Genomic DNA, 18,773 nt, shown 5'->3' with positions numbered 1-18,773 from the left:
ATATTCTATGGCAACCAACCAGCTCCATTACCTTCTCTGGACCCCAAATCTAAGACACAGATTTAGAGAATGAGATAGATATATATCTATTTTTTGCTTTATCCTATTCAGAGTTTTTCTTCATCAATGATTAGAAAAGTTCAACATAAAAGGATGATGTTCTGGAGAATTTAACATGTTTGTATAAAGGACAAGGAATATTTAGGTTAAAGCTGATTTTAGAATAGTCTACAAAGAATGAGACAAAGCTAAGTGTGTGTCCATGAATGTTATAATGTACTGTGTCTGAGGTGAGAGAACATCACCACAATGCTAGAGACTGTTTACTGCACTTCTACTTAGTTTGTATTCCAAGCTTTGTGCCTTTTTTGGGTAATTACATACTGCTTGCTGGTAGTTTGAATGATTACTGCCCTTCATGATCAAACAAATTTATTATCCATCTGCCAGCTTCACCTGTTATTACATAAGCCCTCATTTTAAATATCAACCTATGATCATATTTCTAAATCAGTAAGTCTACATAACAAATATATAACCTTGGATTTTGGAATAATTTCCAGATTTTTACCATAAAAGATCCAAGTGATAAAACTGGCAGCAAATACATAAAAGCAAATCATAATTGTGTTTGTGCAAACCTGGCTTTTCAATTTTGTCATGCTCCTTTTACAGTGTAGTAATTCATAAATTGGGAAGATTTCCACATGTATCTTAGTAATAACAGCTATAATTCCCAATGTGGCCATCAGGGAGACTACACCCCCAACACCCATCGTGCATACCATGTTTTAAGCAGCTTTGGTGGAGCTAATGTTTGGAAAGCGGCAGGTAAGGGAAGCAATGTAAACAAAGTGCTCCCAAGAAGGAAACCAAATAAAGTATAACAAAACTAAAGTTTCACAAAATGCTGACTTTATGATAATTTTCAGTTAAACTAATCGATGGTGAAAATAATTTCCACTGGTTAGCTGCAGATACACATATATTCCTGGTAGCATCTTGTGCCCCAAATTCTAAATACATAATGTATACTGTACCACAAATATCTTGAATATTGTGTCCTTTGAACCAAGCCATTTTCATCAATATACCTATAAAATTCAGTAAAGCTGTGGAATGTTCATTTCAACTATTTATTGTCCTTGCATTCCTGCATATTCAGAACACCTAAAATGGTCTAACACATTTGAAACATACAAAATTCTTAAAAATTTCTAGAGATATTAATATTTTATTTAACCAAGAAGCTCAAGAGCTTTGCACCTTCATTATTGTGTGTGCTTGGATATGGTGGAGCAAGCAGCAGCAGTCGGTATGAGTTACAGTACAGTACTTCTATGTATAGATTGGGAATCCTACCTGAACCTTGCATAGAGGTTTGTCTTTCTCGTGAATAAAGGTACCTGAACATTTGCGGCACCTTCCTGAATCATCTTGAAAAATAAATGATTTAGAATATCTTTAAAGTTGAGCATCTTCACAAGGTGCTTAAGGTGATGTGAGTACACAGTATTCCAGTTAAGAACCAAGTGCTGTCACCAGCAGATTGGGCCAAGGATTTACACGACTTGCAAAACACCAGAAACTATTCTTCTGCAGATAATAAAGACACTATTCATTGTACTCTTAATAAACTTGCCAATGGAATTGCATTACCAATAAAAACTCATTCTACTCAATTGTATTTGCACCTCTAAAATCATTCCTTGTATTCAAATATACTGATAAATTAAAATCTCGCTTTATATTACAGTTCAATGAAGTCTTCTTGTCAATTTTTGTAAGTAATAAAGTATATCATTCCTTAAAATTTTATTTATGTTGCCAACTTTTTTTTTTAACATGTAGAAATTTATATTACCCCTAAAAAGTAAAATTAAATTTAGCCACACACACATTAAGTATACAGGTCAAAATCAATCCGTCTCGTCGAGTACCAAGACTGTCCCTGTTCGCAGGTCTTTCTTACATACGCTCCATTCTTGAAATAACCAGATTCTTGCCACTGCAACATCTTCTCGTTGCTAAAAGGCCCATGTATCTCTGCGTCATCTTTGTCTTCCCACCGAAGCTCCCAAGTGATTTTTGCTAAGAAAAACAAATAAAAACACCAATGCACTGTTTTGTACAAAATGTACATTAATGTACAAAACATGTTTACACAAATATGACATTTAAAGAAATATGGGTGTCTAATGTATATATAATTTTACATGCTAATTACCTCATTTCATGAGATGAGAAGGAATCAAGTCAGAAAAAAGGTGAATCATTCACTATTATATATTACAGATACTGTATTAACAAATATAAATTTCACTTGTTCATTCACTATACAGTATAGCATCACACAACTTATTCAAACACAGTGGCATTTGTTTTTAAATTTGATCAACATAAAACTTGACACAACCTACCAACTGAATCATGCACTTGCTGCCCTTGCAACGATCCCTCGAGTTTATCTTCACATTTCACATCCTTATTCTTATGTTCTTCATCTGCAAACATATCCATTGCAGGCTTGGGAGCAGGAGCTTTAGATCTCTCCACCTACACAAATACAAAGTCACCACATTATGTCATCAAAGAAAATGCCACCAACATATATATTACGAACATGGCACATTTTCTTGTGACAGACATTACAACAGAAAAAAATTATAGAGCTATAAGCACTAATTTTATAAAGTTAAAAATATAAAGCTATTATAAAAAATATCTTATCAAAAAGTTATCTACATAAGAGGGAGACTAAAATCCACCGAGAATTTAAGTCACCTTGAATACTAACACAGCGAGAGGGCTGTAGAACTAACATCTCAAACATGTATGAAAGGGCCGCTTGCACAGAGATGCTAAACATACTAAATAAGTTTAATAAACCATGTCCAAACTACATCATCAATTTCCCATTTATATGAGGTGGAAAAGCTTTAATTGAGAAAAAATAATTATTCATCTGCTCATTATACAATGCAATCGCATTACAACACTGTATATATGGGTAAACAAGCACCAACAACAATCCCTCCCTTGAGAAAGAGGGATAATGTCCTATTGTAAATTAATTATGCAGCAGGGAGTGTGTTACAATGTGAGGTGACAAGGAGGTTTCTAACATGAATGAAAAAGTTCTAACCGACAGAAAAATGAGGGCAGTAATCAGAGGCAATGTATTGGACTGGAGAAAAGTCTTGAGTGGAGTACCACAGGGTTTAGTTCTTGCACCGGTAATGTTCATTGTCTATATAAATGCTCTACCTGATGGAATACAGAATTATATGAACATATTTGCTAATAATGCTAAAGTAATAGGGAAGATATGAAACTTAAATGTTTGTCATGCCCTTCAAGAAGACTTGGACAAAATAAGTATATGGAGCACCACTTAAACATGGCAAATACTTGGCAAATGGAATTTAATGTGAATAAATGCCATGTTATGGAATGTGGAATTGGAGAACATAGACACCACACAACCTATAAATGATGTGAGAAATCTTTAAAGACTTCTGACAAAGAAAGAGATCTAGGGGTGGTTCTAGATAGAAAACTATCACCTGAGGACCATATTAACCCTTAACACTTTCGCTCACCCCGCGCGCCACCCCTCGACAGGGCGATATGGGCCCCAGAGTGTCACGGAAGCGTGCGTTAATTCCGAAAAGTGTATACTCTCTTCAACTTTGTCACCTCAATTCTCCTTCTACGAGATTAAATTTGGTATCATTGTGTTCGCAATAAAATTCTCTACAGCACTAAATGCATATAAACTCCAAAAGCCCGGCTAATTACCCGCAGCAAACAGAGAAAGTGCGAACGAGTTAACCGGGAGCGCGCAAACGGGATAAAATGTTTTCACTATTTTCACTCTGGTCACCTCAATTTTTGTCCTAGGTCTTTCATTTTGGTCTCAATGGGTTCGTAATAAAATTCTCTAGAGGAACATTAGCCTATAAAAAAAAAAACCTGGTCACGCTCCAACCGCCGACGAGTTGAAGACGGGCCACGTGTTAGCCGTGAGTGAGTGCTCAGAGGCCTTCCTGCTACACTCCCAATTCCTACCCTTTTCAAGCCTTTCTTTCGCAATTTTCTTCCTGGAAGGGCCTTGTTTAAGCTGCTAAGGGGTCCTGAGGAGATTTACACCCCTGTATGCAAAAAAAAAAAAAATTCTAAATTAAAAAATTATTTCGTCTTCTAAAAATGTTATTTGCGTTCCCTGAGCACGGGAAAAATAAAAAAACCAGCGTTCAATGCAATGAAACGCCAATTTCTGGGTGAGTCTCGGAGGCTGCCCGGAGCTTACCAGGCTGATATGCTAATGTCAGACTTTGGCATCAGTCATGTGTACAGAGTTCTTATGGGCCTACCGGGGACCACGAGCCAGAATCTGGCTCCCTCAGAGAGGCAAGGGGAGCAATTGCCTATAGAAACCCCCGTGTGATTGGAAGCATTCTATGTCTGCCATCGACCGGGTTAAGCCCCCAGAAAGGTAGGGATCCCAAAACAAACCCCTATTCTGGTGAAAATTGAAACCAAAAGCCGAACGAGTGGATAGAACTCCCCAAACAAAAACGAGCAAACTAGTATGACGTCACCCATCATCGTGCTGCTGTCTGCGCAGCTCCCCCGCTCCCCGGGAGGGGGAAGGGATAGCCCCAGACCCACCATGCCGGCAATCCACACCCCAGTTCTGAGGCTGGATGTCAAAAGACGTGAAAAATCGCCGACTGGAGGAGGGGAGGGATGCCGGGGATCCTCCGGGACTCACCCAAAAAATGGCGTTTCATTACATTCAACGCTGGTTTTCTGGGGGGAGCCCCTACAGCTCCCCGGAGCTAACTACCCACAGAGGAAAATAATAGGGACTGACCCGGGAGGCGGTCGCCGCACAGTACTCAACCCGAAGTCGAGACAACAGGCCGCATCCGCCGACCCAAAGCGACACAGGCCCGACTGGGCCCAGGAACATGTACAAGGTAACGAACAGCCAAGGACCCTGTTCGACCACCAAATTCCCCGTGCCCGAACTTCTTCCCAGGACACAGTACCAAAGACGGCGGCAAGAGCCGCGAACTTGTGGACGTAATAGGCACGGAGATAGACCACAGGCTGGAGAGCCTTAATTGGACAAAAACAAAATGCACCTCCGGCCCAACCAACCAAGCATCAACAAACCAAGGACCCCTCCAGAAAGCAGCAGTCTCATTCTTCGCCAGAAAAGAAGGAGAAGGCAGCAGACAACCAAACCGATCACCCCGACCAAAGGAGCAGAAAACCCCTGCGCAGGAGGAGAGCATGAAGCTCACCTACCAGACCCCCAGAGGCCAATGCAACTGGAAAATAGCCATCAAAAAACAAACCGGAACCGAAGGGGCCACAAAAAAACGAGAAGAAAGAAAAGAGCACTCTGTCCAATAACCAGGACGGTTCAAGCGGCGCAAGAACAGACCAGAGGTGAAACAAGCATGAGACAGCTTACGAACGGCGCAGATGAAAGTACGAAAGCAAGCTGAAGCAACTCCGCCAGCACTGCAAAAAACGAGTCGACAATATGCGGCAAGTAGACGGCCCCCAACCTCCTGCAGAAAAGCCAAGCCAACGCCAACAAATGCAGCCACCGAAGAAGAGACAGAAGGAAAAGGAAGGACCGCCAAAACACCCCATACTGCCGCCAAGAAGCACACAGGTGGGACACCAACAACGAAGCCACCTGACCACCAACGGATGCGAGATACCCAAGGCAGAACGTAATCGGCCCCGCCAAGGGTTATCCGAGCCTAGGAAGAGGCGGAGTCGCAGGAAGATCTCGGGTGCGACCTCCAAGGAAGCAGAGCCGGAAGCCCAAGCCGGCAAGAAGCAGATGAAACGTCCACCAAACAGCAAACTCCCCAACACGAGCAAGCTCGCCAGGAGATCAGAAACCATGGGTCCGACGTGAGACACCAGAGAAGGGACATCGCAAGACCCTGAAAAAACCAACAGGCAGGCCAAGCCAGGAAAACATGAAAGCAAACCTGGCAACAAGAAGGCCAAAAGGCACAAACAAAACACACAACAGTGTGAAGAAGGAAATGATAAAAAGACTAGCAGAAACGCTCCAGCACCAGCGGCCAGGGACAAGAGTGAAGCAGGAAGACGAGAAGAATGCATGAGAAGAATGCAGTTTGTCCAATTATACTCACTAAAAAAATTTCTAAGGTTGCCATAATGTCCTCTACTGAAGTCAGGTTTTTCAACTGCTTCAACCTCCTTATTTTCTTCCAGATTATAACGCATTGCATACTTTATTCCCAAAAAGACATGGTTACTTTTACCCAAGGGAGGAAGGTACTGAATGTCAAATATCTCTTCCTCCTTCCTGGTAAATATCAAATCTAGCATGGAGGAAACGTCCCCTTCCCTCATCCTCGTAGCTTGTTTAACATGTTGATACAAGAATGTTTCCAGGATGAGGTCTACAAACCTACAGGTTCAAAAATCTTCTGATTTAGCTTCATATGCTTCCCAGTCTATGGATTTCAAGTTGAAGTCACCGACTATCAACAGTCGTGATCTATCGTTATCCGCTCTCGCTATAATCTCTCTCATTATTGTTATAAGACCTTCTCGTTTACTATCTACCTCCTCCTTTGACCATGTGCTGCTTGGCGGTGGACTATATGCATTTATGATCATTAGTTTATCATCCTCATGGCAGATCTCTAGTGCTATTATATCAACTTCTTGTGGATTGGCTGTCATTATTTCCTTCACCTTTAGGCGTTCTTTCATCAGCACAGCAACGCCACCGCCTTTCCTAATTTTTCTGTCCCGTCTCCAAATTGAGTAGCCCCTTGGGAATATGACCTCATTTAAAATAACATCCTCAAGTTTTGTCTCTTGAGTGCAACAATGTCTGGTGTCTGCAGCTGTATTACATCACTTAACTCCAGTATCTTTAATCTCACTCCATCTATGTTGGTGTATGCAATCTTCAGAAACTTGTTTCCCCTCTCCTTATTCTTCACTCCCCCTCTCTATATGATTTTCTTGGTTTGCCTTTATGTACCATTTTACTGGTCTGCCTACCCCTATCACTTAGCAGAAAAAAAGAATTGATTTCTTCTTCATTCTGCTCTCATTTAAACGTTTTGCCTCGGCGAGGTTCAGTTTCAGCTTCTCTCTGTCTTCTTTTGAAAGATCTCGTCTTAATGACCACACTTTCCCATCCTCATCACTTTGTAATTTTCTAGCATTCCTTAGTACTTCTTCCATCTGTTTGGCACCGTTTAGGGTGATCATCAAAGGTCGATCTTTCCCTTTTACATATCTGCCTATTCTCCTGTAGTCGCACACATTCTCTATGGTTGTAAGACCTTCTATGAGGCCAACAATTTTATCTACTACTTTTGCTTCTTCTACAGCTCTTTCTGACCTAGATGTTATCTCCTTCTCTTTGCAACCAAAGATTATCAGGGACTTACTCCGATCAACTGTGTTTTGCACCAACTTCGGGTTAGATGCCAATTCCTTTCTTACTTCCAGCCTAATGTTTGTTTTATCTTGGTTGCTGCAGTGTTTGACTTCCTCTACTGCTTCTTCAATTTTTTTCTTCTCCTTGGCCACTTGTGCATAGGTGAGTTGCATATCTTTCTTGCACTGTTCTATTCCCTGTGAAACTTCCTCCATCTGTGCTGACAAAAGCTGTTTCTCCTGTTGAATTTCCTTACCTAACCTATTGTAGTCATTTATGTCTATGTTTGCTTCAACTTCTTCCAAAGCTATTTTTAAGAGTTTATTTTCCTTTTCCATGGTTTGCAATTTGCTTCCAATTGATTCTTATCCTTGCACAAGTCTTTCACTAAACCCTCAAGACATAAAACTTGGCTATTCAAATGGTTATTACTTTCTTTCAATTTACTAATTATTTCTACATGAGAGTTCACTATAGTATCTAATTTTACCAACTTGTTATATAGACTACTAATATCAATGCTTTCTTCATTGAATCCCACAAAATCAAGCTCTGTTTTGTTTTTCCTCTTGCCGGCAGCCATCTTGAATGTTCTTCTCTGCACTGTTAACACTAGGGCAACTTTTTCTCACCCATGTTTTCACTTCCCTTGGCACATTCCTGTTATCTCACCTATTTTTCAAAAGCACTATACCTTTATGTACTCTGGGACACCACTCACTATCATCATCCTGTACTACAATACTTAGGATTGTTGAAATATGCTGGAGCTCCTCTGCTGCAAGTGTTGATGCAAGGGTGACAGCCTCACAGTGAGACAGTAGGGTGACAGCCTCACAGTGAGACAGTAGGGTGACAGAGCCTCACAGTGAGACAGTAGGGTGACAAGAGCCTCACAATGAGACAGTAGGGTGACAAGAGCCTCACAGTGAGGCAGTAAGGTGACAGCCTCACAGTGAGGCAGTAGGGTGACAGAGCCTCACAGTGAGGCAGTAGGGTGACAGAGCCTCACGGTGAGGCAGTAGGGTGACAGAGCCTAGCACATTCTGTAGTCTGGATGGACGATATATTGATACATGACACAGTGAAACCAAGAGGGTTAGTTAATAATATGAGGAAGATAAAAATACAAAAGCAATGGTACAGTACATGAACAAATGTTGTCCATGAAAGTCAATGTGAAATGAAGACTTACCAATGAGAACCTATGCAAGATACATCATGGCAGTTTTCCACAAAACTACAACTGCAGATGCATGTTGAATAATAAGTTGATTGATAATTGTACCTACCTTAAGAGTTATCATTTCAAAGGTTTCCTGGTAGACGTCCATGTTGCCAGTTGTAACAATTTTATTAGCTAACTCGGTGAGTTTGAGGATGTCCGACATATTATTGTCTCCATTCTCACTCCCTAAATTGCCGGTTTTTTTCAACTTCCATCTCTGTGATGAGGAAATTTTCTTGTTTCCACCAAGCCTCTGAAAATTTCAATTTACTCCTTAACATTTGTTATTTCAGAAAATTAATTTTGAAAAAACTTAACTGACCACAAGTACCTTACATGTACATTAATCTTATGGCGTACTGGAGTTCTGCTCTGAACAACCTCCAAGGTAAACTCACTGACATGGAGGAAATACGGTGCACAAGAAGCATGCTCTTTTCCATAAACATATTCACTATAGTTTTGCAGATTTAGTTATTTTAAGACTTCTCAGCAGCATTATGGTAAACACACAAACCACATATACTCATTATCTAGTTTTCCACTTTCCCGATGGTAGGGCAGTACATGCTGTGAAAAAGTTTGAGTTAAGATATAAAAATTGACACACCCTCACTTACATTAACCACTGTGCTGTGCCAACCGAGAAAACTCGGTCGGTGGGAAACTGTGCCGAGAAAACACCTTTTGAATATTTCGTACCAATTCAAAATGCGTGCATGGTAGGTTGTATACAAAATGGACTCTTTGGACCTCCAGTGAGAGGCAGCCCTCTTGGAAAAAATTCTCAGAATGTCCTAGGGCTGCTGGCTGGGTTAGTACTTTAGTGAGCAACCATGGGTGGTGCACGCTCCTCTGGCTCCCATACACCTGTCCGACACGGTGTTGAAAGATCGGTCTCTGTCAGTGAAATTCAGACCTTATTGTTTGAAGAACATAAAGGTCATGATATTTATCAAGCTAGATGCAATAAGGACCTGATCAAGCTAGCCACAATAAGGATCTAACACAAAAGTCGGATGCAAGCGATACAGCACCTATGAGGACAATACAGCAAGCGTATCCAGTTGTAGCTCTGAGCGCAACCCTTGCCCACCTATGCCATCTCCAATTTTTATAGATGATACATAGATGTATCATTTTCTGGGCTCAATGATGATGCATCTGATACAAGTAGCATAGATGAACAGTGTTAGCGGCTTCCATGATGGTGTTTTCCACAGATATTTTCAAGACTAGCTGAACCTTTTCCTGGTTAACTGAATCGCTTCCAGAATGACTGAATCTCTTCCAGTGAGGGACCTTACAAAGCAATCTTTTCAAGACTACCTTACACTTTACAAGCTTTGCTACATACCACCTACAAGTACTAAAGCCAAGGGTGTACGTGAGTGCATTATTTGCAAGCACACAGAACGAAGAAACAGCAAGCGAAAATCTATCTGTACCTGGTGCAACGAGAACGAAGTCGCGCTGTGCACCATGGCCTACTTCGTTGATTATTACTCACTTCCAAAGTACTGAGTGTGTAATACAGTGTGTTACTGTGTAAATAGTGTGTGAAACTGTACATATTGTAACTTGGTGAATTTTTAACAAGTAATATTGCGACAATAAACATTTATTGTGGACACATTACTGATATTTGTATCACAGTTCCATGGAACATTATGAACATTCTACTCATAGATGCTGTATCACTTGCATCCGACCTTTGTGTTAGGTCCTTTTGTGCCTAGCTTCACCAATATCGTGACCCTTATGTTCATCAAATAATAAGGTCTGAATTTCACCGACAGAGACCGATCTTTCAACACCGCGTCGGTCAAGTGTTTGGAAGCCAGAGGCGCGTGCACCACCCATGGTTGCTTACTAAGTACTAACCCAGCCAGCAGCCCTAGGACATTCTGGGAATTTTTTCCTGCCTGGAAATCTTTTTGCTGCCTGTCACTGGAGGTCCTAAAAGTCCATTTCGTACACAACCTACCGCGCACACATTTTGAATAGGTACGAAAATATCAAAAAGAGTTTTCTCGGTTGGCGCAGCACAGTGGTTAAAGAGCAGAACTCGGCCCATCCTCCTGAAATGAAAGTACAGTACTTATAGTAACAATATGGTTGAACGTACAAATAATGTCATGATGGGCCAACAGAAAGTAGACTTTTGTATTACTGAATTTAGACAAAATGGAAAAGTTTTTCTATTTGGACAAATTGGAATTTTTTCTATTTATGTTGCTAATGAAACTTAACCTAATCTAATCATCCTAGGCCTAATACATGTTATCTGATGCCTAATATAGTACATATATATGTTTACTAGGCCTTAGGAATATTTAAGTTAGGTTTTTAACTTTATTTTTTCAAGACTATAAAATGAACAGTACCCAATTCTACTTTCTATTTGTCCATCACATCTATATTTGTATGATCGCCCATAGTTACAAAAAGTACTATCTAATCAGGAGGACGGAGTGGCAGAACTCCACCACATCATAAAACTACATGTAAAGTGTTCATGGTCATTTGTTATAGAAACATATCATTATAACTTTCTTTATATAAGATGCTTCCACCTACTCTTGTTCCATATCACTTCTTGTGAAATATTTACTATTATTCCTTACATCATTTCCACGCCTCTCTTTCTTTCTCCTCTTCACCTTACCATATAATTCACTTGAAGACATGCTCTTCACCACCTATTTATTCAGCATAACCAAATTATACACTCTCCTCAATCTTATGATTCACTGGCTTTTGTACAAAAACGCTTTCTATATTTTCAATATTCTGTCTTGCCTCCAAACAACACACGTGCGTATCAGACAGTCCATTCACACTGCTTTATTTGTACGTACTCCAAATCCATGCAGTTTTTTCGACACGTAGCTTCCTATCTTGTTCCTCGTAACCAAACCTTTTATTGCATCAGTAACTATCCTTCACCTGACTCGCCCAACTCTCAACTTGGCTTGTACAAATTCCCTTTGTACATTTCTCAATGCACTAAAGTACATTGTACAATTTTCATTTCTCAATCACACCCTATCATCTCATGCATTCAAGTGTTCAACTGCAGGTAGCAGGCCTCCATCCCTGCTAATTTTGCCCACCATAACTTTATGTCCACTCTCATAGTAGTCTTCTCTCAAACATATTAACAAAGCTTTAAATTACTCTAGAACACGTGTTTAAATGTGATGGTTTAGGCACGTTTCACAAATGAATGACGAGAGCAGTGAAGAGTGAGCTCATAGGAATTTGAGGATAGGAGGGAAAGATAAATGGGTAGGAACAATTGAGGCTGAGGAAATGGAAAAGAAAGGAATGAGGAAAATGTGAAAAGAGTGAGGGAACCCGTGAAAAGAATGAGGTGTGCGTGAAAAGAATGAGGTGTGCGTGAAAAGAACGAGAATGCATAAGGCATGAAAAAGAGAAACATGTGAAAAGACTGAGAAATGCATGCAAAGAATGAAGAATGCGTGCGAAGAAGGAGAAAAGCATGAAAAATCCACTCAGTAAACATTTATTGAGTGAACAAACAAATGAAATAGAATGGAATAAATATGAAATGCAGAATTGCACAAGTGAAGAATGATCACACACAGACCAACACGTGGCAATGCAGTGGAAGTGTAGCCATGTAAATAGTCATCACAGAGGTAAATGTATACCATACCGTGTTATAATTTCCTTCCAGCAATATTTCCTTCTGTGGCCAGACCAACTGGCCTTACTATCTGCCACTGTAGAAGTCTGGGCTATTTTTGTCCCCACCCTCCCAAACTAGAAAGAGAATAGCAAACCTTTAAAGCCTTGGCTACTGTTTCTCCTGGTTTTAAAAAGGCAAGAATTTCCGTGTAAATTGCAATAATGCCATCAGCAGCTTCTCGATCTATCTCATCATCATTGTCTGCATCACTATCTATGTCAGATCCATACTTCTTCTCATCTCCTTCACGATGCTTCACCTGAAGTGATAATAATGCGTTAATAGGGATGGAATTTTCCGAGCGCTCTGAAGACTCAATATTACAGGTAATTTTTTTAAGCAATAAAATGGAGTTATAAAAGCACCGTTGAATGTAATGAAATGCCATTTTCTGGGCGGGAACCAGAGGCTTCCCAGAGGTATATTGGGCTGTTGCGTATATATGTATTAGACCATGGCAACAGTCAATCGATGAGTTCTAGGCCTACTGGGGACCATGAGCCAGAATCTGGCTCCCCCTCAGAGAGGCACGAGGAGCAATACCCTATCTTGAGATTATCTTGAGATGATTTCGGGACTTAGTGTCCCCATGGCCCGGTCCTCGACCAACCCTCCACCCCCAGGAAGCAGCCCATGACAGCTGACTAACTCCCAGGTACCTATTTACTGCTAGGTACCAGGGGCATCAGGGTGAAAGAAATTCTGCCCATTGTTTCTCGCCGGCGCCCGGGATCGAACCCGGGACCACAGAATCAAGCATCCAGTGTTCTGTCCGTTCAGCCACCGGCTCCCTATAGACACCCCCGTGTAATTGAAAGCACTCTATGTCTGCCATCTACCAGGTCTGGCACCCAGAAAGGTAGGAATTCTAAAACAAACTACAAATGGTTAACCCTTGTATGGTGCCTGGATATTTAGCATGTCACTCACAGGTGCATACCAAAAAAAAAAAATATATATTTTTTCTTCTAAACCTGTTAAATTGTGTTCACTGATCATGGGAAAAATAATAAAAAAAATCGTAAGTGGCATATATTGCCCGCTATAGGGCAGAAGAAGTCTGGCAAAACAGGCGCTGACTCAACGTGCGTCCCAGGCGGTCTATTGCTCGCCAGCTGTCAGGCCGGAGTTGCCACAAAGAGATAATTACCTAATTATTTCAATGTCTCTGATTTTTCGTAGTTTTTTTGCTGTTATATTACTCAATAGTGTGTAGTGTGAAATATTTATATAATGAAATGAGTGAATCATCGCTGTACTAAAAAATATGGTGTGCATATTGTTGATTCAATTATGTCCATCAAACAGTGAACAAATATTTTGTCGGTTATTACACTATATACACAGGTTATATACAAGTATCTGCACGTTTTGTTCACCATAACGAACCACTAAGTTGCTATTATGAGTCAAAAAGTAACAAGGAGTGACCGCCACACACCAGCCAGCCATTCACTCCCTCAACACCTCACTCGCCCACATTCTCCTCCCACCATACTGTTTTTGCTTTTATTCACTATATACAGGCGTTATATATAAGTATCTACATTCGTGTTCACCATAACGAACCACTAAGTTGGCATGCTGAGTGGCAGTGGCAATGGCAGCCCGCCACTGGCTGCCTCTCCCTCCCTCCCTCACCTCACCTGACTTGCCACCATTCTCCTCCCACCATACTGTTTTTGCTTTTATATACAGACGTTATATACAAAATTTCTGACACCAACTCCCTGTGGTGTCAGAACCCCCTACACTCCCTGTGGTGTCAGGAGAACCCCCTACACTCCCTGTGTTGTCAGAAGAACCTCCTTCATTTCCTGTGGTGTCAGGAGAACCCCCCTTCAATGCATATAGTGTCAGGAAAACCCCCTTTTAATGCCTGTGGTGTCAGGGGAACCCCCCCTTCAATGCCTGTGGTGTCAGGGGAACCCCCTACACTCCCTGTTGTGTCAGGAGAACCCCTGGTACAAACAATGGTTAAGATAAAGAAACACCAGCACTGCTCTCAAACAAAATATTCCCATTGCCACACTGAGGATTATTTTAAAAATACCTAGCAGTATTAATATTGAACATAAACATGTTAATACTTTAGAGGCCTTTGTATTAACATGACAATTATGGCCAAATAAAACTACACAGTATAGAGGCCATTAAAGTTATCAATGATAGAACAGTAATTACATTGCATACCTTAACCCAATCAATGTCATCAAGCCAAGCATCTTTAATTACATCAGCATCTTTCTTAAAATGGTAAAACCCATCCCCATCAAAGTGACCATCTTCCATTTCCTCTTTCATGTTGAATGGTGTTATCTGGGTCTCGCCCTCAAAGTCCACTGTACCATCTTCTTGACCTATAATTATAGTATGCATAAAATAAAATAAATTCATTACAACACCAATATTATTTATAAAGAAGAATAAGATGATGAAAATATGTGGTGTATGTAAACCTGTTCACCTAGCAGTAAATAGGTACCTGGGAGTTAACCCTTAAACTGCGCATGGTGTATATATACGCCATGAGTAACATGTCCCACGGTGTGCATGGAGTATATATATGCCATAGGGTGCCAGGCACGATTCAAATGGCCCGCGGTTACACAGGGTTTACATTAGCTTCCTCAGGGCTCTTGTAAACAGACTCCATTTTTTTTTTTTAAATCATGGGCAATATTCTCCGGTGTGAGAGCCACAGTACTGTTGGAGCAATCACGGCTGGCGCACGCAGCATGAGCAAACAGCATTGCTGTTAAGCTTGTGACCGCAGCATCACCGAAAAATGTCAAAATAAATATATAAATGATATTATTTAGCGATGACAATATTACAGATGACACCTGACTGTGATAAAATATACAATATTACAGATGACACCTGACTGTGATAAAAATGACCAGGATTGTGATAATAGCAGCATTGTTGTGATAATTAGCACTGTGTGGGAGGAGTGATGCTGAGGGACAGAGGGAGATAGCATCAGTTTACTGACTGTGTGGCCACCTGTTATTGTCTGTATTCACCATACCAGCTCAGTGGTTCTCTATGGTGAACACAAATGAAGATACTTATATATAATGGGTGTATTAGTGTAATAACAGCAAAAGAATTATGCTGAGAGGAGCCATTTGGGTGACGGAAGTGACGTCGTCTACATGATTTGTCTGGCTGTGTAGAGGGTGGTCACTATGCTCTTTGTGCACCCTACAAGTTTAGGTGTACAGTTATGGTGCATACAACATGTAGATACTTATACATGTGTATATAGTGTGATAACACTGCAAACAGTATTGTTGGGGGAAAAAGTTTAGTGTGTGTGACCTTGAATGAGTGAGGAAGACGCCAGCTGACTGAGTGTACCGACGATTCTTAGTGCCTGAACTAACTATATCAGCTTAGTTGTACAGTTGTGGTGAACAAAACATGTAGATTCTTATATATAACATCTGTATATTGTGAATAAAATATAAAACAGGATGGTGGGAGGAAAAAGTGGGCAAGTGAGGCGTTGTTGAGAGAGTGGCTGGCTGGTGTGTGGCTGTCACTTCTCGTTGCTTTTCGACTCTCAATACCAACTTAGTGGTTCGTTATGGTGAACAAAACATGCAGATACTTATATATAACATGTGTATAGAGTGTAATAGCAGCAAAACTATTTGTTTATTGTTTTATGAACATAATAATTGAATCACTAATATGCACACCATACTTTTGAGTATAGCGATTATTCACCACTTTTATTATATAAATATATTACAATACACACTATTGAATAATATTACTGGAAAAAACTAAGAAAAAATCAATCAGAGACATTGAAATAATTAGGTGATAATATCTTTCTGGCAACTCCCACCTGTCAACTCGGGTGACGCTGACTGGCTCTGACAACCGCTCTGTCAACGCCCACTTTTTGCCAGACTTCCTCAGTCTATTGCGCCCAAAATATGTTGCCTACGATTTTTTTCCCCGTGCTCAGGGAACACAAATTAACATTTTTAAAAGATGAAATAATTTTTTAGAATTTTTTTTTTCTTGTGCACAGGGGTGTAAATGTCCTCAGGACCCTTTAGCAGTGGAAGGGTTAAACAGCTGCTATGGGCTAAAATGAACAAATCCACAAGGGCCGTGACGAGGATTCAAACCTGCGTCCGGGAGCATCCCAGACACTGCCTTAATCGACTGAGCTACGACAGGTAAAAGGGTTGAAACTTAAGTTCTACTGAACTTACTGGATCCCGTAGCCTCTCCGAGGCACAAACCGGGCTTTTACACAACCCCCCCCCCTGCACCCGAGCTATGTCAAAAGGACGAAGGAGACGCCAAACCAAATCACCTGCAGAACATAGGCTCTGAAGGGCCATGACGCAAGCGTTCGAGTCCGTATCCGCCGGAGGCGGCCAGAGCACCCATGCCGAAGAGGAGGGGAGCAGCGAAGGAGGCTCCCCACCCTAGAACGCAGGAAAAACCTCGTGACTTCCCAACAGCGGCACCCCATAACACCCCCAAAGCAACGGGCACAGATTGGAATAAGAAAAGAGCGGGAGGCGAAGCCCCCCCCGAGAGAAATGGATGCAGAACACGTGTGCACACAGCCCGGAACCAAAACAAACTCCCACTGCGCATGCGCAGGACGTGAAAGAAAGTAGCCCAGCCAGGCGAGAAGTAGCCCAGCCAGGCGAGAAGTAGCCCAGCCAGGCGAGAAGTAGCCCAGCCAGGCGAGAAGTAGCCCAGCCAGGCGAGAAGTAGCCCAGCCAGGCGAGACGTAGCCCAGCCAGGCGAGACGTAGCCCAGCCAGGCGAGACGTAGCCCAGCCAGGCGAGACGTAGCCCAGCCAGGCGAGACGTAGCCCAGCCAGGCGAGACGTAGCCCAGCCAGGCGAGACGTAGCCCAGCCAGGCGAGACGTAGCCCAGCCAGGCGAGACGTAGCCCAGCCAGGCGAGACGTAGCCCAACCAGGCGAGACGTAGCCCAACCAGGCGAGACGTAGCCCAACCAGGCGAGACGTAGCCCAACCAGGCGAGACGTAGCCCAACCAGGCGAGACGTAGCCCAACCAGGCGAGACGTAGCCCAACCAGGCGAGACGTAGCCCAACCAGGCGAGACGTAGCCCAACAAGGCGAGACGTAGCCCAACAAGGCGAGAAGTAGCCCAACAAGGCGAGACGTAGCCCAACAAGGCGAGACGTAGCCCAACAAGGCGAGAAGTAGCCCAACAAGGCGAGACGTAGCCCAACAAGGCGAGACGTAGCCCAACAAGGCGAGACGTAGCCCAACAAGGCGAGACGTAGCCCAACAAGGCGAGACGTAGCCCAACAAGGCGAGACGTAGCCCAACAAGGCGAGACGTAGCCCAACAAGGCGAGACGTAGCCCAACAAGGCGAGAAGTAGCCCAACAAGGCGAGAAGTAGCCCAACAAGGCGAGAAGTAGCCCAACAAGGCGAGAAGTAGCCCAACAAGGCGAGACGTAGCGCAACAAGGCGAGACGTAGCGCAACAAGGCGAGACGTAGCCCAACAAGGCGAGAAGAAGCCCAACCAGGCGAGAAGTAGCCCAACAAGGCGAGAAGTAGCCCAACCAGGCGAGAAGTAGCCCAACCAGGCGAGAAGTAGCCCAACCAGGCGAGAAGTAGCCCAACCAGGCGAGAAGTAGCCACCAAACCAAGGCGAGAAGTAGCCCAACAGGCGAGAAGTAGCCCAACCAGGCGAGAAGTAGCCCAACCAGGCGAGAAGTAGCCCAACCAGGCGAGAAGTAGCCCAACCAGGCGAGAAGTAGCCCAACCAGGCGAGAAGTAGCCCAACCAGGCGAGAAGTAGCCCAACCAGGCGAGAAGTAGCCCAACCAGGCGAGAAGTAGCCCAACCAGGCTACATGGAGCCCAAACCAGGGCGACATGTAGCCCACCAAGGTAGAAGTAGCCCAACCTGGTGACAGCAGCCCAACTGACGACAGCTAGCCCAACTGACTACAGTAGCCCAAACGGCGTACCAAGGAGCCCGAACGGACTACAAAGGAGCCCTAAAACGGCTACAAAGGAGCCCAAAACGGCGACAAAGGAGCACAAACGGCTACAAAGGAGCCATAGGAGCCCAAACGGCTACAAAGGAGCCCAAACGGCTACAAAGGAGCCCAAACGGCTACAAAGGAGCCCAAACGGCTACAAAGGAGCCCAAACGGCTACAAAGGAGCCCAAACGGCTACAAAGGAGCCCAAACGGCTACAAAGGAGCCCAAACGGCTACAAAGGAGCCCAAACGGCTACAAAGGAGCCCAAACGGCTACAAAGGAGCCCAAACGGCTACAAAGGAGCCCAAACGGCTACAAGGAGCCCAACCTGTCCAGATCAGAAGGAACCAGTATGGAGGCAA

General features: G+C 42.8%; 1 protein-coding gene across 1 annotated transcript in view; it reads right to left on the bottom strand.

Moving 5' to 3' along the window:
- Nucleotides 1-415: 415 nt before the first annotated feature.
- Nucleotides 416-18,773, bottom strand: part of holn1 (CD2 antigen cytoplasmic tail-binding protein 2 homolog holn1) — a 32,242-nt gene continuing 13,884 nt past the window's right edge. The window contains exons 3-7 of the mRNA XM_045769704.2: nucleotides 14,599-14,765; nucleotides 12,500-12,664; nucleotides 8,755-8,943; nucleotides 2,421-2,556; nucleotides 416-2,091 (exon numbers count right to left, since the gene is read on the bottom strand). Of these exons, the coding sequence (XP_045625660.2) occupies nucleotides 1,901-2,091; nucleotides 2,421-2,556; nucleotides 8,755-8,943; nucleotides 12,500-12,664; nucleotides 14,599-14,765 (848 nt within the window). The 3' untranslated portion in view covers nucleotides 416-1,900. The remainder of the gene's footprint in view (nucleotides 2,092-2,420; nucleotides 2,557-8,754; nucleotides 8,944-12,499; nucleotides 12,665-14,598; nucleotides 14,766-18,773) is intronic.

Source organism: Procambarus clarkii, chromosome 92 (genome assembly GCF_040958095.1).
Source record: "Procambarus clarkii isolate CNS0578487 chromosome 92, FALCON_Pclarkii_2.0, whole genome shotgun sequence".
Lineage (NCBI taxonomy): Eukaryota > Metazoa > Arthropoda > Malacostraca > Decapoda > Cambaridae > Procambarus > Procambarus clarkii.
This window is presented reverse-complemented; position numbering and strand designations above follow the sequence as displayed.